A 26,447-nucleotide genomic window follows, 5' to 3' on the forward strand; every position below is an offset into this window, starting at 1 on the left:
TGTTCCAGGAGAAAGCTGGTATTTTTAAGGCACTTGTATTTACACTCAAATCAAATGAGACTTTTACTGGGAATTTAAAGGGGTACTGGATAAGGATCCTTCCACAAAACGGATCATAAATGTCATCGCTGACGATTAGAGAAAGAATTTCCACACAATTCCACATACAAAACAATGATCATTATCCTGGCCTCTACAGTATCTCCATTTGAATGGCAAATGTATGAACTGCCTGGAAAAGGCTTACTCTGTTACTCTGCTTCAAAGCCACACCTCTATGACCACTTGGGAAAGGATTTAGATATAATGGTAAAACATTAGTTTGATAATCCAAAAAGTCCATTCCAGCCTTATAAACATTTTGTTCCAGAAAATCTAATTGTAAATAAAAGTGCTTTCTGAAACCACTGTGAAAAATCAGAGAATCTGACACAGAATGAACAGCTCCCCTACAACCATCACTGCATATTTTTAAACAAACCCTGGAGTTATGAAATACCATATTTTTGTCAATAATTACTAAATTGCTGGGGCAATTTTTGTGGTGTATGGCTTAGCTACGCATTCTTGCTTTTCTCACTGATGAAAGACTGATGGGAGACTGTGATAGAAATTTCAAGTCCTCTTTTGAATCCCAGGTTGCAGCAGTTTAGGCTGATTCACAACATGTACTTTTTATCTGTCAAAATAAAGACAGTTTGAATTTGACATCAAATATCAAGCTTCTTATTTCCTACTGTTCCTCCACCCCCCTACAAGATTTTAAGTTTACATATGTTCATCATAAATGTGTAGTAAGAAATGTTTTTTATAAAAAATATAAATAAATTAGTAGAACAGTAGACTTATGCTGGCAGCAGTTTTACCACAGATTGATTTGTTTTTTACTGGACTCATTTGGTACTTTCTAATTTTGAGAAGCAACTGAATTGATCTTATTTTGTTTGTTATTTAAATGTACAATATTGCCAGAAAAATGCTTTTCAGTTACCAATCTTAAAATGTGATACTTCCTCCTTAGAATAAATAAATTTAACAATAATTTTAATTTACCTGCATATGAAACCCTAACCAGTATTTTCCTGGAACTGACCAAGTTTAGATTGATAGTTTAAGACTTGAACTGAAAGTGGTAATCTAAACATTAAATATAGCAGTGAACCGAGTATGATATCACTTCTAGATTTTGTCTGATATTTCAATAAGTTTTAGGACAAAATGTTACAGCTCATGCCATCTGAAGTAAAGAGGATCAATTCCAGCACATATAAAATGCAAACGTATTATTGCAGGATCAGGTCTACAAGGATATTTTCCATTGGACAGTTCATTTGGACAACAAGATTAAAAGGTACAAAAAGGTAATTTACTCTCCTTTTGCATTTATTGCAGGGGAGCACAACATGAGGTTTTTCCCCTAGCTACTGGACAGCACACCTTTTTGGCTTATGGTAAGTTAAATTATACAAGTACCTGCAACCAATGGGAAAGAAAAACAAAAAATACACAGAAGTTAATTGAATATAAATATTAGTATACTATATGTCCTTCTTTTTCTTTATCTGTATGCACTTACGGTATATAAAGCCTCACATAAATTAATAAAGAAATGTATAGGCAGTTGGAACAGATAATAATTGCAATTTCCTTCCCAATGAAATATTCTATTCTATATTCTTACTGAAATATTTACCTCCCAGTAGGTTTTACTGCTGGAAGGCAGTGGGATCCATGCACCATTTCACTTGCTAGAAACACAAAATGATGTGTGACTACCTGGCTAAGATGTTTAAAAATAAATAAATTAATTAATAATTAAGAGTCCCCACTTAGTAGTTGTTGGCATTGAAGATCTCAACTATTACATTTGAAAACACTGAATAGACTGAAATTCACTAAACTTAATATTTTCAGACTTAAAATGACGTAAAAATATTCTTATTAAGTTGTTTTTCTTGCTTTCTAACTGCAGATTTATGAAGAAGAGTCATCCCAGGTAGTTGTATAAAATGTAACTGTGTCTCAGGAGTTCTCTTCATACAACAGCAGTAACTAAACAGCAACATAAGAAGAAAAATCTGTTGTTCCACATTATGAATACAAAGAAAAGGCCAAACCATGGCCTTTATGAATGTCTTCATTACTTCAAAATAAGATTAAGAAGAAGAGAGTAATATACTCCAATATTGATTTTATTTTATTCAGATACTGGTTTCCTGCTATTTTACTATTGTGATTGTCAAGCTTGTTTCCTGTTCAGAAATTAACTGTTACTCCTGTAAATCAGCTGGCTTGTTTTCTCTCGGATTAATGGATTCTGAAAACTCACCTTTACAACCTTATAACAATTCCTATCTTCCACTCTACAACTTCATGGATTGGTGCAGGCAGACAGTGCAAGCAAATGACTAAGGCAAAGGTGTTGTCCAAACATTACTTTACACAGGAAATGAACATACTTCTGCTCTTCCACTCAGATCTTTGGAATACTCAACATACCTCCAAAATTTCAGTCAACCTTGTAACTACATTGCACCCAGGAGCAAAGAACAAACATCAAAGTTCTTACACTTTGTGACTATGTTTATATTCACATCATTTGACACTAGCAAACTGAAGCAAAGCCCCACATGAAGTCCATGCAAGCTGGAGCAGGCCTAGCCTGTCTTCATATTCCTAACAGAGCATCATGTACCCATTAATCAAGTCTTTAACCAAAAATACTACAAACACAATAAAGCTATAGAGGTCCATGGTAGGGCACTGCTTTGGCTCTGTTTCATAGTCCAAGGATCACAATTTGGGAACTGTAATATTAGGTCATAGTTTACAAGCCTTTGAACTCTACTTCTTGCCCTTATCTCGAGATAATAAATACAAATATGAATGTATGTACCCAATACACTTAACAGCCTACATACAGATACACAAATGTTTACTATCACATCAGCACGATGTGTGAGCAAAATGAAACTGTTAACCCTTAAAACACCCCAAAGCTCTTCCCCCCAGTAACAGGGAAGCCCTTCACATATATTCAGTATAAAAACAGAATTTTTAAAGAATGAATGCAGGAAGCTGGTAAATGTTTCCCAGTCCAAGCAGTAACACAGGCATAGTGAGCCTCAATGGCTGACCTATGGGATTTCTTATGTCTTGGGGCACTTAATGTGCTGGGACCTGTCACAGTACTGTCTGTTTTCAGAGCAGTCAGATGATGAAAGACCACAATGCAGGGCCAGAAGGAATAGTATTATGAGCACCAGGCAACAAAAGAAAACACTGGCAAATGAGTTACTGAATCTTGAGTTTACATAAAAATGGATAGACTTTGGATACTCATGGACAAGCACTTCCTTACTGTATTCAACTCTAACCAAACTGAAAGATTTTGCTTCCCTCTACATCCATGTCTCATGAATGTAGGTGGTATATAATACTGTGCTGTATCCATGCACTGGATAAAAAACAAGAATAACATTTATTTTTATGACAAAAATGAAAGTAGTGGCCTGCCATTTAATTATACTTCAGTACCTGTCTCCATTTCACTTATGTGCTACACTTTACCTCTCTCACCTTATTTCCTACCCCACTAGCAGGAAAGTATAGTATTGTTATCCCTTCCTGATACTTATAGGCAAACAAGGACATAGCAATATTACAAGGTCAAACACACCTTTGGGCAACTGATAAAGATAAATCTCTGGACGTAACGTGTGTGTACCTTTGCTAATGGTTGTAGCAAGCATATTCAAATTTGACTCAGAAGAGTTGTTCAAAGGTGTAATGAGTGTTTATATGTAAGCCCCCCCAAGTTTCATAGCTATGGAACATATCTTTGAACATTTATGACAATCTTATTTTACTTCAGTTTTGAAGCAAGCTTTGGAATGGTGGTGCTTATGAAGTAATTATGAAATAATAAAGAGTCAAATTCCTGACTGAAATTTCCTTCATATCTTAGACATCCAGATTCTTCAGATGTCACCTGTGGCAATATAAAAAAAAAACCTTGTCTCTAGTATAAAATTATTAATTTAATATAGAATGGAGAAAATTAAACCAAGATTGTTGTACGTAAGTTCAACTGTGGCCAATATAGCGCTACATAACCCTTAAAACTTGGGATTGTATTTGAAGTACGAATAAGGCATAACCACAATGCATTGCCCATCTCTCATTTATTGCAAGAAAATATGTTGTCATCACAGTTTCAATCTTTTTGTTCTAGCTTGCACTGTCCTTTAATCAAAAGTGAAGAATTGCCAAAAAGTCTCAATCCCTGACAGAAATTGAAATCTAAGTGATGAAGGACAGATGAGTTGCTACTGAAGTGCCCACAGGAACCTCCTGTCAGTTCAAAATGTTAGGATCTAGCTGAACACAGTAAGGAGGCTGCATTAGATGGTCTAGATGATCTGCACCAGTAGTCCTATTGTCCAATTTATTTACTATAAAAGCTGTTCTAACTGGAGAACTATTTTCACTTTCCCTACAGCTTATCCTCCGTAAATGACCAACTTCAGATACAAACAAGGTCAAACATCCTCACAGATAGTGTTTGCCCTGGATGTCTGTTTAAATGCCTTTGCCAATGAGACCCATTCTGCTAAATGTAAAGTTCTGCATACACAGCATAATGGAAGAGAGCTCATAGAATTCTAAATGTTAACCAGTAGTAAAGTGAAACTTCTGAAGTTAAATCCTATTTCCCAGAATATTATCCAGCCCATAGAAGCAGGGAACAGAAGAAACCAAACACATTATTTCTACTTCCTTCTCAGGACAACATTACCAATTAGACTCAAGGTTAGTGATTTTGTTAATTGAGAATACTGAAATAACTGAATTTTCTCTTGGGCTGCTACTGCCATAGGAAAGAGGGTGTTTAATTTTTGTTGTTGTTTTCATTTTTACAAAGTGCCTCAAAGACGAGAAGTGTGTTAATTTTTTTCTCCTCCTACTGAAAGCAAATAAAACTGCCTTTTACATTGCACTTTACTGTTTATATACAAGTATTAAAGTGCAAGTATATAGCATTAAGAGAATATATGAAACCAAGTTTCTGAACGTTACAACATTTCATAACAAGACCAGTGTCCTGGCTATAAATCATGCTTAACAGAATACCAATGTATTTTCAGGCTCTCATGTAATACGGTTTGAGAGGAAATGCTAATAACATTTTTGTGAATGCAAACTGCACAGCAAAGTTCATTTGTGGAGATAAAGTAGCATCTGTTATTGATATTGAATGCTTTCACTGAACTGAACTCAGATCACAATTTGAGTTTGATAGACTGCATTTATGCCCTATGTTCAAGTTACTGTAATAAGAAACACTGTAAATTTCAACTTATGTATTAGTTTCTGCTTTTTAGCTTGTGATAAACTTGGAATTCTATAAATATACATGAAGAAATATATCGCAGTAAATTGTTTGAAAAAATGAGTGACAAATCTGAAGACACAATTCTTGATCCTGTTTACTTGTGCATTTCAAAACAAGTTTCAGGATTAATAAACTTCACCAATTTTCACTGCATGAAGTGAAACTCATTAGCCACTGGCAACTCACCCTCTTCTGCTCTTTAATATACTCCAGCAGTTCCTCTCTTGTTCTTTTCACTGCTTCTTCAATTGCCTTTTCACTTCGTTTTTGCTCCTCCATTAATGCTTCTTTGACAATTTCCTTGTTAAAAGGAAAACATGTAAGTGTAAGTAATAAAGGTATTTCACAACTGTAATACAGGCCAACTCTTTCTTTCTACTAAAATTTTATCATGACCACACTCCTTTCTTGATTATAGCTTTCCTAAATGTATGCAGTATCTTAAAACAGTTATAAATTCAGTATTTTGATCTCTAAAGGGCCTAAGGAAGAGCGAAATAATAACTTTAAAGCTGTGTTAATATATACGTAATGTTCCCTTACAGCAGAAGAAAAGGAAGCCATACAGGTTTTTACTTTCCAATGGAAGTGGGGATATACTAGTTGCTATTAGTAGAATAGAACAGAACAGTTCCAGTTGGAAGGGACCTACAACAATCATCTAGTCCAACTGCCTGAGCACTTCAGGGTTGACCAAAAGTTTAAGCAAATTATCAATAGCATTGTCCAAGTGCCTTTTAAACACAGACAGATTTGGGGCATCAACCACCTCTCTCAGAAGCCTGTTCCAGTGTTTGACCACCTTCTTGGAAAAATAAGTATTTCCTAATGTCAAGTCTGAACCTCCCCTGACGCAGCTTTGAACCATTTCCTCACATCCTATAATTGGATCCCAGGAGAAGAGAGCAGCACCTCCCTCTCCCCTTTCTCAAGAACCTGCAGAGAGCAATGAGGTCACTGCTCAGTCTCTTTCTCCTTGTTACATAGCTGTTCAGAGCTTACAAAAAGGCCAGAGGCTTAATGGCAATAAATTTGCGTTGAAACCTCAAGAAATGCATTCATATTTAGCATAAACTGTAAGCTGCAATCAGAATGTCATAGGATTAAATTTCTTTCTCTTTTTAAAGAATAAAAATGTATTATATTTGTATTCCTTAAAGCTATTCAGAAGTATTACTTCTTCAGAAAAAAACAAAACAAAACAACAACAAAGAAAAAGAAAAAAGGATTTGGGGGTTTTGTTTCTTTTTATGGCAAGAAGCTCCACAGTCCTTCCGATGTCTGAAAATCGGATTAAAAAAACTGGTAACTGTTGCAATACTCAGACATTGCAGATAATGTTGTCACATTATTTTTTCTATCGGCCAAAACTGAGTTCCCCTGTTATTGCACTGCAGAGACAGCAGAACTAGGGGTTCAGTGCATTCTGCACCTGGGTCACAGCAACACCATGCAATGCTACAGGCTTGGAGAAGAGTGGCTGGAAAGCTGCCTGGTGAAAAAGGACCTAGCAGTGGTGGTCGATAACCAGCTGAACATGAGCCAGCAGTGTGCTCAGGTGGCCAGGGAGGCCAACAGCATCCTGGCTTGCATCAGAAATAGGGAAGAGATCACTTCCCTGTAGTGAGCCCTGGTGAGGCTGCACCTCAAATACTGTGTTCACTTCTGGGCCCCTCACTACAAGGTGGACATTGAGGTGCTGGAGTGCATCCAAAAAAGGGCAACAAAGCTGGTGAAGGCTCTAGAGAACAAGTCCTGTCATGAGTGCCTGAGGGTAAGACTGTAAAACTAAACTTGGGATGTTTAGTCTAGAGAAAAGGAGGTTGAGTAGAGATCTATGGCTCTCTACAACTATCTGAAAGGAGGTTGTAGCAAGGTGACTTTCAGCCTTTTTTCCCAAGTAACAAGTGATAGGACACATGGAAATGTCAAGTTGTGCCTTGGAGATTTATATTGGATATTAGGAAAAATTTCTTCACCAAAAGGGTTGTCAAGCATTGGATCAGGCTGCCCAGGGAAGTGCTTGAGTTATCATCCCTGGAGGAATTTAAAAGATGTGTAGACTTGGAGCTCAGCCACATGGTGGACTTGGTAGTGTAAGGATTATGGCTGAACTCTTATGATCTTAAGGGTCTTTTCCAAACCAAATGCTTCTATAACTCTATGATTCATCCACCACATTCTAGTTAACCAAAAGATGTTCTGATGTATGTTCCAAACATATAAAATTTTCTTATTTCAAATTGCAAAAATAATATAGGGTACATAATGAAATCAAAACTGAAAACTCACTTTTTCAGACCTACTCCTACTTCAGTGGGCTTCATCCCAACATTTGTATTTACCAGACTTCTGGTAATATTTCAAAACACTTTTTTATTTTTTCTTCTTTTTTTTCCCAATTAAACTTCACCAACCATACTCAAGGATGAATAATTTTTCTGTGATTTGAATGTCTGTTTCTAAACTGAGCTTAAACATCATCCTTCTTGCTAAATTCAGGAGAAATACAACAGGATTAGAAAACACACAGCCCATGCCTTAAAAACCAGACACTACAACTGAAACTAGCTACTGAAACTGGGTGATTTAGATTGCACTGTCCCTTGTTTGCAGCTCACAATGGGCATAGATGTTTGTATAAGAATGACAGACCACTCAAGACTATCAAAAGACAGCTTTGCTGTGTTAGCTATGAATCTTTCCATCTAGGTTTCAGAAGGCTCCAAAGAGCAAACATAAAACACCCAGTCCCCTACCCATCTCAGTCATGTATTTTTGCCCTGTCCTAATGAATCACTGACCTTAGTTTTCCCTTCTGTGAAAAGAATCTTCACTTCTTGTTCTGTATGACCTGAAGTGCTCTCCTCTAAGTTCTCAAAGTCACTGTCTTCATTCTATTTCTGTCGGTCATTACAGCAAATTAGGAACTGATAAGATTAAATTCTGGTATTACCTATTACTACTATTTAACAAAGTCTTACCTGTATGTAAGTCCTGTCAGTGTGTGTGTTACTTTTCCTTCATCTCTTTCCATGACTTTTCTTATGCTGTGTCTACTTTTAGATTTTGTCCCAAGTTAGATTTTGGTTGCAAAGGTAAAAATTTGCCCTTATTTCACCTTTAGCTAAAAAGGGTACAGCCTTACTTAACACTCTGAGTGTTATTTTAATACATTAAAGAAAATGGGATAGACCAGCTTCCCATAAGAAGATGAGGAACAGTACTCCACAAGTTGCACTCGAGATGCAACTCTTATTTTTTTTAATTACTTTTTTTTAATTATCTGATCAGAGGCAGGAGCACTAGATGACAGTCACAAAGTTAGCTTCTTGACAGGACCTTCTATTGACACCAATGAAAAGATTAGAATAACTAATAAAGTTATTCAAGTAATCAATTGAAAATCACATTCAACCATCTCTCAGGAATCATAGCCATCCAATTACAATATATATATCTGCAGAAAGACAGCAGGAAAAAAAATAGTGTAGTGTATATATCAGAGAATTCCAGTCAATATTTAAAAGGGAAAAAAAAAAAAAAAAGCCATATGATGGCTTGCAATTTTATAGAAAAATTCTTTTGTTTCCACACAAGGATCAGGTGGCAGTACTAAATTTTATCTAGGAAATGCAACCACAGACTGCAATGTTAGTGTTTTTTCAGAAAATAGTAACCCTCAAATTATAATGTCTGTGGTTATAAACTACTACAAACTACTTCTGAATTTAGACGTGATTAAAGTCTGCAGTGGTCTACTCCTTTTCCAGACTTTGCAAGAGTATTAAAAACAAACTGATCTAATGGCAGGGATCTTCTTCCACAAGAACTTTCTTGTTGTGTGCTTCCTCACATGCTGAAGATTATACAGCCTTGGTTTTTAAATGAAAAATGCATTTCTATGTCTTTATGGAATCAGTATGGTCTCCATAAACACTGGGCACATTAATGTTTCTGCTAAAAGGTGGAAAAGTAAGAAGAAAGCAAAACTGGAAATATTATCGAGAGAAATGTAAGCAAACACTCCCATTGAAAGTTGAACAACACAGTAAAGGTGGTAGAAAATGGAGATGATGTCCTTTGAAGAGCAAGTTATTCTCCAGCACATTATGTGATACTATATTATCAATAGTATAATGGGTAGGAATCATGATATTGAGAAAAATACCTAGCAGCTTCTTTTATGAATCCACAAGATATTGAACATGAACAGCAATGTTATGATAGTGCAAGCCTGTAACTGAAAAAATATCTTTTTTTTCTTCTGAAGATTAACACTCTCCTACCCAACCAAAATCTTACAAAGTCTAACAAAGTTATTCCTGCAATTGCAACGCCAAGTAAGTGATTTTGCTGTGTACTTCAGAAACACAGAAGAAACTGAGCATTTCAAACTCTGTCTCCCCCATAGGATCCTGTAACTTATGTATAAGGTGAAACAAGTAACAAATGGACAAAGAGTGATAAACTGACACTATTTTGTATTCCCTTAACTGGCAACTCATGCAATGCTTTATACGTCATAGATGAGAAGAGTTTTGAGGATGTATTTAAAGAAATAAAATTAATATTGCACGTCACATGGAAATCCTCACAAGTGCAAAAGCATCCTAAAAGAAGGGCAAGCAATGTCAGTACCATGAATGTTTTATAGGAAAATTTGATCTAGTAACAAATACTATAAATAGAGTGAACAATGATAAGAAAGATAAAAAAGCAGGAGAGACAAAAAGCAGTTTATAGCCTATTTAACAAAGAAAGAGTGATGGAAAGCCCAAAGTAGAGGGCTGGAAAGTGATAATTATGGCAGTATTCTGAAAGGACAAACTATAATTGTTAGGATAGGAAAAAAATAAAGATGCATTAACTAAAATACAGGAAAAGTGGGAGCCTGGATGTACCTATCTGGTTAGATATGACCAACAATTACATTTACAAACAGATACGAAACGAAACCATGACACAGTCCAGAGTAACAAGCAACATGGTTGGTGTTGAAGGTAACAAAAAGTGTTTGTAGAGCGGGAAAGAAGAAAGGAAAGACTAAGACCTATTGAAACTCAAATGATAGTGATGCATTCATAAGTGATACCAAAGAGATTATCAGCATTTTTAGTGAAACACTTTAGGTCTTAAAGTGGGCATGGACGAAAAAGTCAGTTAGGCTTCCATGTTCTGTATGAACCAAGTGGCAATCTTGCACAGAAAGCATAAAGTAACCATCTAAATATAGCAAGCCAATAGCTCCTGACCCTGCTAAAAAAGCATATCATAGAGTACCACATGAAACTAATTCACAGATTTCAAAATCAGGAAAGGGGAACGCACTGGCATTCAATATTCTCTAGTTTTTAAGGTAAGGAAACTGTGGAACAAATAAACAAAATACAATCATTTTGACACCTAAAAAAGATATGTTGGGGAATCTGTCTGCAAAAGCAGTCCTACTGGACAATAAAAAGGTTTAGACAAATGTCTAATCCCCATGTATTTTCTATCATACTACCCTCTAAAATATTCATTATACACTTACAGATTTGATGCACGAGAAAAAAAAGTGGCTTTTACAGATTACAAGGCTAAGTTCTACAACTAATAAATCTGACTGAAAGCTAGAGTGGGAAATAACTTTTTAGACAAATCTTTTTATTTCTTAGTTCTTCCAACCTTCTAAAACACAGCGACATGAGGAAAAATATTTAGACAAATAATTATTTTTGACAAAAGTTTAACAGTTACACAATAGTAGAGAAGAAACAAAAGAACAAAAGCCAGTTTTTAAAGTATACAGCAAATACCTTCATATTTTCACTTATGAATCTTTTGTTTACTTGCATACAAATAAGCATGGAAATTCTTAAGACATTCAATACAAAACTGATTCAGGTTTGCCAAAACTATAAATATGAATACTCCTTTGAGATGATGAACAACATCATAGCATGAACACCAAAAGAGTTTTAATAATGAAGCAGATAAGTAGCCATTCAGTTTTTGGGAATAAGCACTGTGTGTTCTAGACATTTTGCTTTTGCTTTCTACACAATGGCACATACTGCTACTCATAAACTCCTGGAAAAACATGAAATAACCTTTAAAGACCATGCAGTACAGAAGAATTATTTTTTTTTTCTAACTCTTCAGATGTTTGCCAGTAAAATTTATGAACACATTCCAAGATAATAAATTACAAATTTATTGTTCTTCAAAGAACACCACCACACAAACCCTCAGGAGTGTGAACATATTCAGTTGTCTTGAATGCCTAGAGATGTACCCAGCAAAGACTACTGAGAAGTTAACATTTTTTTCCATAAGCCTTTCAGTTAACTTTTCTTGCAAAAATATTTGTTCTTTGTATATCTCAGTATATCTCAGTTGTGGCTTGGCTGAATGAAACACTGCAGCCTGAGTTTTCCTGAAATACTTTCCCACTGGTAAGATCATTTTGCCTTGGTGCTTTTGCTCATGTCCAAGAGGAAGCAGAGTTTATGTTAGTTCTTTTAATAAATTAAAGGCGTTTTTTTTTTTCCTAATTATTTGCAGCCTTCAGAACACTTGAGTCTAACATATCTGCTGTGTGTATCATGGCAATGATGAACTCAGGCTCTTTTTCCCTTGAGAATTAGGGTAAACTACAGTAGATTTACACAGTATTTTAAATCTAAGCCCTCAAGAAATGACAAAGGTGATTCTTTGTTTCAAGCTCTTCAGGAGAGTTATTAATTTCAAGCTATGACATGAACCTAAATTTCCAGAGCTCACTCTGCAGCTGCCAGCTTTCCTTTTAACAACTTTTCTTTAAAACAAAAATGGTGGTGCATAAAATTTCTTTAGCTTCTTCTGCTATGTCTCTCTCCCCACTGATTTTACCTCATTTATGTAACTGAGTATTTAGCTTTGTAAAATGGTAACAACAACCATGCAAAGAGCTTTGCAAATGATAGAATTAATAACTATGGTAGCTACTGCTATAGCTACTCAGCATTGCCCACTAATTATAAATACAATATATGATCCTTCTATTTTATCCAAAATTGAATGGATCTCATAATCTTATATCCCCAAAGATTTTGGATTTTTGTTTTTTTGAAGAGTAAAAATGAGCAGAAAAAATATGACAATGGAGAGAACTGTCTATTGTTTTTTCACAGAAGTTTATAGTTGTACCCCAGGAGCTTCACTGCAATTTTTAATTATGGGGGAAGTGTTTCTGCTTCAGCCAAATTACCTGTAATAGTTTCTCCTTATGTGGAGGGCAACCACTTCTTTATTAAAACAAGTGTTCTAGAAAAAAAAAACACATTCTAATAGAAGAATTTCACCAAGCATTCCTCTCAACACAGACAGCTACTGAGTATATGGAACTCCCTCTGCAGGGCCGTTGCCAATGTAAAAAACACCATACAATGTATCAAAAACAGAAAAAAATGCCAAGCAAACAAAACAAAAACTGGAGACACGCCACGCTACATCTAGCTCGCTGAATATATGAGTTGCTCATGAGTGACTCTTCATTGTGTTGTAAAAGGATCATAATGATATTGTACAAATAAATATCTTAAATCAAAAGACTACTCCTTTCAAGAGAGCTTTTCCTCCCTGATTGAAAATGCAAGCCCACCCTCACCAAAACGAAGATAATTATAATGATGATCATGATCACGATGATAATAATAAGTAGTATTAGTCTTCTATAAAAGCACTAAGCACCTGGATAACACGTCTAAAACCTGAAGATGCTGTCAGTCTCAACAACAACAAATGTTTTTTGGACTTCTAATACCTTACAGACTCTTGAGACAGTGCTCTAGGAAAACTTTTACCATTGCCTTGGTGATGTAATGTATCTTGTTTCATCCCTTCAGTGCTGTAAGGCTTCACATAGTATCTTCAATTTAATTAAAATCCTCACATGCCTAAGTGAAGACCTCAAGTCATTGGAACACTCCAAACTTTCATGAAAACAAATGCAATATTCATGTTACTTTCATCCTTCAATATCTTTAACAAAAAAAAAGAAGGTATGCTAAGCTGAAACATGAACTCAGTATGTCATAGTTCCTGCTTTGACTGTAAGTTTATCTTTACTTTGCTGCTTTGTATTTCATAACAAAACATATGTTATTAATCATGAGTTATTTATTAAAATGTCCCCAAGTCACCAGATTTTTATCTGGCAATGTTAAATTAATAAAATAAACTTAATTTGAAAGTAGTACCTCCTTATCTGCAAACTCAACATTTACCTGATGGAGGACAAACAATTTTTTAGAACAAAGCTTCATCAAGCCTGAATATCTAGGAAGTACAAGCAATCTGCATAAAGCTTCCAGATTTATATCCACGATGGGTCCCCTTCCTGGACACTTTGCAAAAGCCACAAGAAGTCTAAAAAAATACCTGTATCATCCTTGCACAGTAAACATTTAGTGTTTTCTTCTTTTAAACAAACTACATAGAAGATGAAGGGAAACAGCTTGATTCAGCAGAATTGTGATTTCAAAGCTTTATTATTCTTATGTTAAAATGGCCTGACCAAAGAAATTTTAACTAGCATACTTCAAGGTTTTTTCCAATTACCTTCTCATATATAACCCAAGTTCTTCATGGCTCTTCTAATGCATGTATTAAAAACTGGTGAAAAATAAAACTTTTTATTTTATAAAGAAAATTAGTCCATAGTAAATTCCTCTTTTAAAACAAAGAATCAAAACCCCTAAACATATTTTCTGATCTAGAAAGCAAAGCAGAAGCCAGCAAATTAATACCATTACAACACAGGAATTTATTTCCCCTTCTTCTCATCATTTAAATATTTTACAGATATACACTGGTGTTGCAATTTTTGAAGTGTATCTTCCCCATCTAGTTTACCAACACTTGCCTCACGCATATGACAGTGTCCTTTTCCCTAATGGTTCATCTAGCTTTATTTTTCAGCATTTTACATTTATGCGTGTTGTCTCTGTTCTTAATTTACAGTCATTTGGCAGAAATTTGTTTTCTTGAGGCCAGGGTTGTAGGTCCTTGGTTAGGTTTCACACTGTCTGCTGACACTGTAGCCAAGCTTCTACAACAAATTCTCTTAAGGTCCTATTTGGACCTTGTCAAATCTGGGGTCTGAATTTCTGCTGTTTTATTCTGACACAGACCAAAAATATATTTAAACCCCATAGATTATAAAGTGGATCTGTATCTTAAATAAAGGTATAAAATGTTGAATGTCTTCAGTTTTTTCCATTAGTTATTCCTAGAGTTACTTACGAGTGGAAGCCATGCTGCCTCATCTATTTGCAGAAGATTACACTGACCCTTTCTGACCTTTCTCTTTCAATTTTGCAGATTTACAGTATTAGTGAAAATTCCTTCTCTTTAGTACCATGCTTCATTTCTTTTAGGATCATGCTTCATTTCTTTTAGTAACAATCCATAAAGCAAATATCTTCAAATTAATTTACAGAAGACTAAATTAATTTTTAATCTAGGTTTCTATGACAATTACTAGTGTGATACAAGACTAATAAAGTAAATGACAGAGAAGTAAATATAAAAATACCTTTTCTTTCTGACACACAGATTAATTCCTCTGCTGATGAATTGACGAACACCAATTAAGAGAAGAAAGATTTTGTTAAAAACAAATCAGGCTTCTCTTTCCTAGTATTATGTTCCAAAATCACACATTAGTCAGAAAGAAGGTTCTCTTTCTGAAATAACAGTACTGTCTTTCAAGGTCTTTTTTATAGGTCTGATTCCAAAAAGATGATTTTGCATGTTCACCTTACATTCAGCTACACTCAGTTGTTTCATTACTTGGTACTAAACACAATAATAGCATCAATTGACACTTTTGAACCAGGAAACATAAAGAATTATAAAACCAGTATAAATAATTAAATTATGCGTTACTGAGCCACAATTTTACAATTAATTGTCTAAAATGTTAAGACTGTATGTTTGACTTTTGGTCATCACAGAGCTGATTTGACGAATTGTCGTCTAAACAATAATTGCAAGAAAACCAACAGTGTAGTTATAGCACTTGAATGAGAAATCTGATAGTAAAAAAAAAAAAAATATATATATATAAATAAGAAACAACTCTGAGTGGAAGGCTCTACCCAGAAAAATCACTGTCTGCACACAAACTGCTTGTAGTCCCAAGTGGTTTTCATTACCAAACCAAAGTCACATCTAACTCCATATATGAGCTATCACTTGGCACATAAGCTTTGCAGGACTTATATTGTTGTCAGAGAATTTCAGTAGTTCTCATCTGTTTATAACAGCAATGGCCTAAAGGAGGCAGGCAAGTTCTTAGCAGAGGTAACAAGTGAAAATTACTGCAAGAAACAAATTTCTACATGAAAGTTCATCCTCCCCAGAGAACCTGCACTCATTAATCAGAGAATAAAGAGCATAACTTCAAATATGCTGTCCATTCATTGAGATAATTTTGGAAGTCTCCAGAAAAATCTGCATTTTCCTTAATTGAAAACAGATTAGGTATTTGAAAAATAAAAAAAGAGAAGTCATTATAAATTATAACTGAAAAAGATTTTTATTTTTTTTCTGGTGACTATTGAACTCTCAGAGCCATTAAGTATTTAAAAAAAATGGAAATAACTAATGCCACATGACTACATCAAGAGCAAGATATCTACAGGAAAACTAACCCTACAATACCTCAGTGCTACACACTGACACAGTAAGTACACCACTATATAGTCAAACACCGGCAACTGATCAACAAGAGCTTGTTGTGGTTTGGGCCCAACACGACAACAAAGAAACACTCCTGGGATGGGGAGGACAAAGGCCAACTAGAGGAGGGTTCTTCACCGATCAAGGTCCCGGGAAAAACACCCAACTTGGGGAAAAAATAATAATTTAATTTCACACTCATCACACACCCAGGACACAGACACACACCAAGCAGGGCTTGCAGATGTTACCCCAGCCCTCCCTTCTTCCCAGGCCCAAATCCCTTTGTTCCCGGTTTCTCTCCCTCCTTCCCCCCAGCGGCACAGGGGGACAGGGGATGGGGTTTAGAGTCACTTCACAGGCTGGTGGGTCCTGCTGCTCCTTCCTCCTCAGGAAGAAGGATTCCTTACAGTCCTGCTCTGCTTCCCCACGGGGTCCCTCCCATGGCAGAGAGTCCTCCACCAACCTCTCCTTCATGAGTCCTTCCCATGAGGTCCGGAGCTGCTCCAGCCTGGGCTTCCCACAGAGTCAGGGGCTGCTTCGGGAACAGCCACCTCCCCTGGCCCCGGGGTCTTCCACTGCTGCACTATAAGAGTCCACAGGCAGCAAATCCGAGTCCACTGAAGCAAAATCCAAGTCCACTGTCCAAGTTCACCCCTCTTGGTGCCTTCAGGGAATGTTCCACCACATTCCTCCACGAGTGCAGGGAGACAGCTGCCATCTCGCCATAGGTTGCAGGGAAACTTCTGCTTGGGCACCTTTTTCCCCTTCTTCCTCACCAGCCACCAGCACCACTCTCCCCCTCCAGCTCAGCTCTTCCTTCTTTAAGTGCTCACTCTTCTCAGTTCTTATCTCTATTTTTTTTTCTGTGTTCATTGCAGAGGGGCATCTATTGTCCCTCTGATGGCTCCTTGGCTGGGTTTGGAGCAGGGGGAACTTCTCAGCTTCTAACAGGAGCCACCCTTGAGGCTCTTCCCCCACTACTAAATATCCCACCAAACCAAACCAGAACACAGCTTGAGCTGAAAAACCTGCCCTTTTGAAAGGCCTGAATACTTTCTCATAAAAACACTGACATCTCAGTATATTTAAGACATTGTCTGAAAAAAATCCATCCATGAATATTAAACTACTGCTATTATCCTGTTTTGTGACAGCTTCAAAGGCAGTATCAACAAGAAGAAGCTCTAGCAGAACTCTCCACTGGGAAGGTAAACCTACCCTGAGTCACTACATGAACTTAATCTGCCACTCTCCCACCTTGGGGACGTTTTACATGATCCCCAAATCCATAAATACTGAACTCTTGCTGACCTCTTGCACAGAGCTGCAGGACTCCTTCACTAAAAATCTTCAGGACTCACCAGCATTCTCTTCAAACTTCATTACCATAGTCATCCTCCTATTGATGTCTCTGTGTTCCACAGGCTACAAAATTGCTGTCTTTTTCTTTACTGTAGCAAACAACTACTTTATTGCTCTCTCTTCTATTAATAGATCCTCTAAACCACTGGTAACAATTCTTATTGTGGATAGTCTAAATTATTTCTATCTAACTAAGCCCCAGCAATTGCTCTCAACTTGAATTTAGCTTTGAAGTCAGCCGCTAATCTTTCTGTTGTAAAGAAGAGCGTGAGTGCCAGAAAGCTTCTCAGTAAAATTACAGTCTTGAAAACTGACATTTTGCCACTTGATAACTTTACATCCAAAAGAAGTAAAGAAGATACATACAGGGTAAAATAATTCTATTTACACTAGAATGTAAGCAACACAGAGTATAGGAATGGTTTAGTATTAAAAAACAACTTCTTGTGTAGTTGATAAGGTATGAAGTCAATGCTGTTTAACACAGGAAAGAGGAATGAAGTCTGTTTCTAAAATGCTGATTTTTAAACTTCTGTGCTATGCTATTTTACTTAAAATTGTAAAGGGCTTGTTGTTGTTATTTAGGACATCAAAAAAAAAAAGAAGCTGTAATATCAAATTCCAACATCCAAATTAAACTTACCTTGTTTAAAATTCTTCAGACTTAACACTCAATTATGTCACCAAGAAATCAGTGAATCTACAGGCTGTCCCCCCAAATATTTCCAGTATCAGAGACTATGGAATTGAACATTTGGAACAGTAGTTTAGCTGCTACTATAACATTGTTAATTTGTAATTCCTACAGTTGTTAAAAGCAATGTTGGGAATGTCCCTCTAAATTCGTGTTAAGTGAGGTAAAATTATCCTTAGAGAAACATCTCTCTAAAAAGTAACTCTAGAAACATTTCTGTTTCCTTACTGGTTTAGGTTTCCAATTTTTATAAGCGTCTCTTAATTTTCTACCTATTCTATGTCTTAGAAAAATATCTTTTTACTAAGAGAGATAATGTAAGTTCAGCAGAATAAAGAGATGCAACATCTCTTCTTTTTTATACCTATGGAAGAGTAAAAGTCACTGAAACTGCCTACAACATAAATGCCAGTATCTGAGCTAGTCATCTTGGGTTCCTTTTGATGTCAGTGGACAAAACCAGGCATTTAGAGGGCATGAATTATCTCATGTCAATACACATACCTGAAAAGGTCACAGGAATTTTCTTCTGAATGTGCCAACTTCTCTCCATACACAGTCTAGATAAACTAACAAGATTGTTATGTATTGCAAATATGAATTGGCTGCAGTGATGAATGATAGCTGTCACAAGAAAATCTACCACATTAGGAAGACCTTCAAAAGAAAAAATAAAATACACAAGGTAGGTGCATGGAAGGGTAAAATATACTAACTTGATTACGCTTCCTTTGCTCTTGCATGGCTTCTGAAACAGCCTCAGCAATCTTCTCTTTGTGTCTGTCACATTCTGCTTCCCACATTTTTCTTTCTTCTGCATGAATCTCCTCCATCTTTCTTCTCTCCTCCTCTACTGCTTTCAGAACAGCCTCCTGCACTACTTCTTTTTCAGCCTTTGAAAAAAATTAAGCACAAATAAATGACCAAAATACCAACATAAGTGCCTAACTCAGTATATATTACCTCTTCTAATGAGATATGTGACTTCACAGGACATGAATATTTTCACTTCTGAACTATGAGCTTAAATTTATCTTAAGGTGCTGGACAAGGACTTAGTAGTTACAGAATGTTACAAGCAAGGATCTTAAATTCACACCTATAGAGAACACAATACATCTTAACTAGTTTGCTTAATGGCAACACACAAAAAACATGCAGCAGAAACCATGTAAGAGCAGGTACCTCATGGGCCTCCCTAGACTGCTTGAGATTCCCTTATATGAGTTATTTCTGCTCTTATCTACGAGTATCTAAAATCTAAAAACAACCTGAGGGTTTTTTGTGGCAAAGTAGCCAAAACATACTTAAAATATATGCATCTTCCCTCCCAGAGTTCCTTGGCTATGTATTCTACAAGAAGTGCTGTTTCACTAGGGGTTTTTTCACTGTTTATATTCAACCATTACATGAAATCTTCAGAAGACAGACATTTGACAGTAGAAAGGACAGCTCTACACATGATGAGCCACACAAATATATTTAGCAGCAAGACACAAATTTATCATTCCATAGTATCTACAAATAAATAATGGCAGGCTGAAGTTCAAAATAAAGAAACATGGGCTCACAAAACACACCCATACACCCTTCCATTTTAATAAGCTTGTATATCTTTCCAATGCCCTTTGTTGGTGATTATGAAACTGGTCAAGTGAAGTTATAAATGGCAAAAATTACTGGGTTCCTCAAATACCTCCACTTATAAATATTTTGTTTTCCTTACAATTCCGTGGGACTTGATTTTTTTATTTATTTAGACATTTATAGAATATAATAAAATTGTGCTCTATTAAATTTAGGTATTTTATTATACACACATTTTCCCCTACATATCAACCATGTAACAGATGTTTCTTATGTTACTTAATGTTATTTAGAGAGTTGATTATAATACAGACTAACCGTGTTAGGTAACATATATCACTAGTTTTCCCAGATCATTACACGCAACTGAAATTTTCTACTGGGCTTTACATCAGTATTAGAAATAAAACATAGCTTAGCACTTAGAAAATTAATGTCCTAACCCCAGTGCACTACATACTGAAATAGACTGAAGAAATAATATTTTTAAAAGTGCATACTCACTTTTAGTCAAACAGCAACTTAAAATAATTGAAAACTCATTATATCATCCAAACTTTTATACAATTTATTAAATAATTCTTTACTCATTGAAAATTACCATATTTATTTAACCAAAGGTAAATAAGGCACAATGCTAATTGTCTTACTAAGATCATCAGATGACCCCGCTACCTTAGCTCTTCCAATCAAGATGCACTGATGTTGTTAACTGAAAGACCAGATCTTTAAGTAACACCAACAACTGAACTCCAATATTGTGACTTCTTGTGACAAAATAATTCTGAGGCTACCTTAGATGGAAATGACATAGACTATCTGGAGTAAGTCATAGGATAGAACGTACATGTTTGTGATTTACAGACTAGCTTTTTTTAAGCTAGAAGAGAACAAAGAGATTGACAGATTTGCTTATAAAATGAGTTGCTGAACTTGGCATTTGTAACAAGACACACAGAACTCACACATCATGTCTACAACTTGAAAACAGATACCTTTGCAGCAGCCGCCACAGCCTCTTTACTTCTTTGTCTTTCCTCATCCAAACATTTCTCAAGTACTTCCTGTAAATGTTATGAAGAATTAAACTGCAATACACAACAGAGGAGTGGCTAAAAATAATTTCAAACAGTCAAAGGCCTTGAGAAAGCTTCCTCTTCCTGTCAATGACTGCCACGGGATCATTCCCAATGACCTCCATGTTGCAGATCAGGCCCCCTTTTTTTGGTAAATAAAAGCAATACCTTCTGCTTTTGTGACTGCTGCATCAAAGCTTCTTCTATCTTTTCTGATAACAATTCTTTCTCTGCTTCCAAAATGTCGAGAAGTCGCTGATGCTATTGGGAGAAAACATTTCTATTAATGCAACCACAGTCTGTTAGTAAATCAGACAGAAAGAACTCATCCAAGACACTTATGTTTGTCAGTTGCTTTACAAAATTACTTAAAAGGTTGATTCCACTAATGACATACCCAGCACTTCTTTAATTGATTTCATGACATGAAAAAAATTCCATAAGAAATGTTTAGTTTCCTGATTATCTAATAGTTTTTTCTTAGTCTGAACAGTATTAGGAAAGAAGTTGAAAAAAGTCAATATAAAAGAGCAACACTTAACACATTTCTAAAGATGGGCCAAGTAACACCACCCTTTAAAAACTTCAGGTAAACAGCTGCAGCATTTAAATTATGCTTGTACTACCTTTTACTTACATGTATAGAGAGCAGAAGGCAAATTTATTTTTTTCAACCATTTGTGATGCCATGAACTTTGAAAGCCAGGAAATGACAGCAAAAGAGAATGCTGCTTTCTTCTCATTTTCTTGTAAGCCAAAACATTTTTTCACGGAGAAAATGAACATTGAAATAAAGTGACCAGGTAGTCTACATGTATTTGTAGAATCTGTCACTGCTCTTAAGTACAACCCATTTATCTAGTGTTCACTAAACCAAGTAAAGCATTTGAAATATGTGGGTTTTGTCTGTAAGAGCTAAGTTGATTTCCAAGCCTAAGATTTATTAGTGGAAATTATTGGTCAGGTATTTGTCATAAGATAATTGCTAGCAAATCATTGCACCTTCTTACATGTTATTTAAGAAATTATATATTATAACCTTAAAGTATAGTATCGACTCATAATAATACTTTACAAGATCACCAAAAGAGAAGTGTAACAGAAGAGTTTTATATTAACAGAAGTGTATATAACGAACATAAATTTTTTACACAAGCACTTATGCAGGCAAATGCCTCTTTCACCAGCATTTCTAAGAAACAGTAATTTCTGTTTCATGAATTTTATTATGTTTTAATTATAAGTGTCTCTAACACCAGCTAGAAATACATTACCAAACTGCAATACTATGTTCTGAAAAATATTTTTTCATTTGAAGAATAGAATAGAAAGCTTCTAGACGGCTTTATAAAATAAAACACCTATCTGCCCTTCCAGGATAAACATTTAAAGAGGCATTTCCTTGTGAATTTACTTAAAATAGGTCTAAATGGAGCAGACATATTCTAATGGAAAACACCTGTGGAAGGAGTGGTGAAATTCACATCATGGTTATACTTAATGATGTGTAACTAACTTCTCTTGTGGACTGAGTATTTTCAGACATTGCTTTTAACTATCAGGGCACTTGCAGAAATTATTTTTTTCCCAGTAACTCAAAGATGAAACAATAAATGGATTTTGTTAGTTAAATTATCTCCGTGACTCTTCACTTGACTGACTACACAGACTACAAATCTGTTATTTCACTTTAACTTGAATAACACAATAAAAGACACATGGGAATATTTTAACAGACATATGTCATGAATCAAAGTTTACTATTGTCAATTAAAAGACTGAAATTTTGTTTGCTTCAGTCAAGAACCAGCGAGGGACCTTCTAAGCATAGCTTGTTAGAGAAAAGCACCTCTATGTTTAGAACACTTACAACAGAATGGCAGTCAACTTGTTCAGCAAGATTAAAATTTCAACTGTAAGACTTTCAGCTTTTTAATTCCAGTTTGACACTAAACATCAGATTTCTCCATTAGATATGAAGACTGTGTACAAATATACAAGTCTGCTTGGTAGGGTACCAAGTGTTAAAGTCCCGGAGGGGCCCAAAAAAGCTGGTCAATATTCAAGGATCTTCTCCTCCAAGCCCAGGATAAGTGCATCCCAACAAAAACGAAGGCAAACAAGAATGCCAGAAGGCAGGCACGGATGAGCAAGGAGCTCCTGGACACACATAGATGTAAAGATAAAGTCGACAAAGGGTGGAAGCAAGCACAAGTAGCCTGGGAGGAATAAAGAAATTGTCCAAGTTGCCAGGGATCAGGTAAGCAAAGCTGAAGCCCAGAAAGAATGAAAACTGGTCAGGGACATCCAGGGTAACAAGAACAGCTTCTACAGGTAGATCAGCAGTAAAAGGAAGACCAGGGAAAATGTGGGCCCTCTTTGGAAGGAACCAGAAGACCTGGTCACATCTGGAGAAGGCTGCAGTACTCAATGACTTTTTTGCCTCAGTCTTCACCAGGAAGGGCTTTTGCCACCCTATCCAAGTTGTAGAAGGCAAAGGCAGGGACTGGGGGAAGGATGATGCGGCCTCACCAATGCAGAATAGAGGGGGAGGAGAACCTCTCTTGACCTACTAACCACACCCTTTCTAATACACCCCAGGATGCCATTGGCCTTCTTAGCCACAAGGGCACATTGCTGGCTCATGGTCATCCTCCTGTCTACCAGGACCCCCAGATCCCTTTCACCTACACTGCTCTCCAGCAGGTCAGCCCCCAACCTGTACTGGTGCATGACATTTTTCTTCCCCAAATGCAAAACTCTACACTTGCCCTTGTTAAACTTCAGCAGGTTTTTCCCTGCCCAAGTCTCCAGCCTGTCTAAGTCTCTCTGAATGGCAGCACAACCTTCTGGTGTGTCAGCCACTCCTCCCAGCTTGGTGTCATCAGCAAACTTGCTGAGGGTACATTCTGTACCCTCATCCAGGTCGTTGATGAAGATGTTGAACACCACCGGTCCCAGTACCGACCCCTGAGGGACTCCACTAGTCACACACCTCCAACCAGATTCTGCCCCATTGACTACAACTCTCTGACTTCTTCCTTTCAACCAGTTCTTGATCCACCTCACTGCCTGATCATCAAACCCATACTTGATCAACTTATCTACAAGGATGCTGTGGGAGACGGTGTCAAATGCTTTACTGAAATCAAGATAGACCACATCCACCGCTCTACCATCATCTGTCCACCTAGTAATTTCCTCATAGAAGGCTATGAGGTTAGTCAAACATGACTTACCCTTGGTAAAACCATGTTGACTGCTCTTGATGACCCCCATCTCCTTGATATGTCTAGAAATAGTGCCAAGGACAAGTTGTTCCATCACCTTTCCAGGGATGGAGGTGAGGCTGACCGGTCTATAGTTACCCGGGTCCTCCTTCTTGCCCTTCTTGTAGACTGGAGTGACGTTTGCTATCCTCCAGTCCTCAGGCACCTCTCCTGTTACCCATGACTTACCGAAGATGATGGAGAGTGGACTAGCAATGACCTCCACCAGCTCCCTCAGCACCCTTGGATGCATTCCATCCGGACCCATCGATTTATGGATGTCCAGATTACGCAACTGATCCCTAACCCAATCCTCATCTACCTGGGCAAACTCCTCCTTTATCTTGACTTCTACTGGGGCTATGTGAAACTGGGGCTCATGGGGAAAGCCTGCAGGAGTAAAGACAGAGGCAAAGAAGGCATTCAGCACCTCTGCCTTCTTTAAATCCTCTGTCACCAGGGCACCCACCTCATTCAGCAGTGGGCCTATATTGCCTCTGGTATTAGTTTTGTTGGCTATGTATTTGAAAAAGCCCTTTCTATTGTCCTTAACCCGACTTGCAAGGTTAAGTTCCAAGGAGGCCTTAGCTTTCCTAGTTGCCTCCCTACATCCTCTGACAACAGTCCTATATTCCTCCCAAGTAACCAGCCCCTCCTTCCATGATCTATAGATTTTCCTTTTCCATTTGAGTTTGCCCAGCAGTTCCTTTTTTAACCACGCTGGTCTCCTTAGCTTCCTTACTAGATTTTCTACCCATTGGGACACACTGATCCTGTGCTTGCAAGAAGTGATCCTCGAATGTTGTCCAGCTATCTTGAGCCCCTTTACCTTCTAGCACTCTGTCCCATGGGACTTCCCTCAACAATTGATTGAGGACACACCCAGGACACAGACACACCCAGAGCAGGGCTTGCAGATGTTACCCCACCCCTCCCTTCTTCCCAGGCCCAAATCCCTTTGTTCCCGGTTTCTCTCCCTCCTTCCCCCCAGCGGCACAGGGGGACAGGGGATGGGGTTTAGAGTCACTTCACAGGCTGGTGGTTCCTGCTGCTCCTTCCTCCTCAGGAAGAAGGGTTCCTTACAGTCCTGCCCTGCTTCCCCACGGGGTCCCTCCCATGGCAGAGAGTCCTCCACCAACCTCTCCTTCATGAGTCCTTCCCACGAGGTCTGGAGCTGCTCCAGCCTGGGCTTCCCACAGAGTCAGGGGCTGCTTCGGGAACAGCCACCTCCCCTGGCCCCGGGGTCTTCCACAGCTGCGCAATCAGAGTCCACTGGCAGCAAATCCTCTGGCCACAAAATCCAAGTCTAGTAGCCAAGTTCACCCCTCCTGGCACCTTCAGGGAATGTTCCACCACGTTCCTTCAGGAGTGCAGGGGCACAGCTGCCATCTCACCATGGGCTGCAGGGAAACTTCTGCTTGGGCACCTTCTTCCCTTTCTTCCTCACCTACCACAGGATCTTCACCCCAGCACTGCCTTCCATTGCTCCAGCACAGCTCTTCTTTTTACTAACTGCTCGCTCTGCTCGGCTCTTACCTAAGCTCTTTCGTATGTTAATCGCAGAGGTGCATCTATTGTCCCTCGGATGGCTCCTTAGCTGGGTTTGGAGCAGGGGGAGCTTCCCAGCTTTTTCCTAGAGCCACTCATGGGGCCCTTCCCCCACTACCAAAAAACCTGCCAAACCAAACCAGCACATTATGTGTGTATGAAAACACACCAGTTCCTATTTTTCAAGACACTAGAAGTAACTCTTTGTAAGCAGATTTAGAATGCTTTAAAATAAAAGCTAATGACTTCTAGCATATATTGATGCAACTTCTTTTACATTACATAGCATCCTCAGTTTGTAATTTCAGGATTGGAAGCCTCTTGTGGATACCTTGGCATGTCCTTTCTTATTATAATGTAAATGTTTATTCATGTGGATTAATCCTCCCATAAATGGTTACCTTCATATCTAAACTTCTATGAGTTTATACTTCATCGTAAATGTTCCAACAGCTGTCCATACAACCCAGGAAAGCAAATTCTCTTGTACTAGTCCTAGAGAAACAGCTGGAAGAACTGTTTATTTGGCTTCAGAACATATATTTGGCCAAATAGTTTTCTTTTATTAGAGAGAAATGTACCTTAAGCTATTAAATTACATAAATTATATGAAAAGAAGTAACTGGAAATGGACAAAACTGACTAAAATATTACATGGGCTGCTTCTCCCTGAAACGAGTCTTGAGTCACAGAATCACAGAATCCTAGGGGTGGGAAGGGACCTTGAAAGATTATCTAGTCCAACCCCCCTGCCAGAGCAGGGTAACCCAGAGCACATCACACAGGAACGTGTCCAGGCAGGT

General features: G+C 37.4%; 1 protein-coding gene across 8 annotated transcripts in view; it reads right to left on the bottom strand.

The window, feature by feature from the left end:
• CCDC91 (coiled-coil domain containing 91) overlaps window positions 1-26,447 on the bottom strand; it is a 132,187-nt gene that overhangs the window by 23,923 nt on the left and 81,817 nt on the right. For 7 of the 8 annotated variants that reach the window (XM_051628772.1, XM_051628744.1, XM_051628782.1 and 4 more), the window contains 4 exons: window positions 20,996-21,088; window positions 20,747-20,815; window positions 18,881-19,057; window positions 5,582-5,695 (listed from right to left, as the gene is read on the bottom strand). In XM_051628772.1, coding sequence (XP_051484732.1) covers window positions 5,582-5,695; window positions 18,881-19,057; window positions 20,747-20,815; window positions 20,996-21,088 — 453 coding nt within the window. The remainder of the gene's footprint in view (window positions 1-5,581; window positions 5,696-18,880; window positions 19,058-20,746; window positions 20,816-20,995; window positions 21,089-26,447) is intronic. The other variant, XM_051628790.1, reaches the window with a different exon arrangement.

The sequence above is a fragment of the Apus apus genome, chromosome 1 (assembly GCF_020740795.1).
Source record: "Apus apus isolate bApuApu2 chromosome 1, bApuApu2.pri.cur, whole genome shotgun sequence".
NCBI lineage: Eukaryota > Metazoa > Chordata > Aves > Apodiformes > Apodidae > Apus > Apus apus.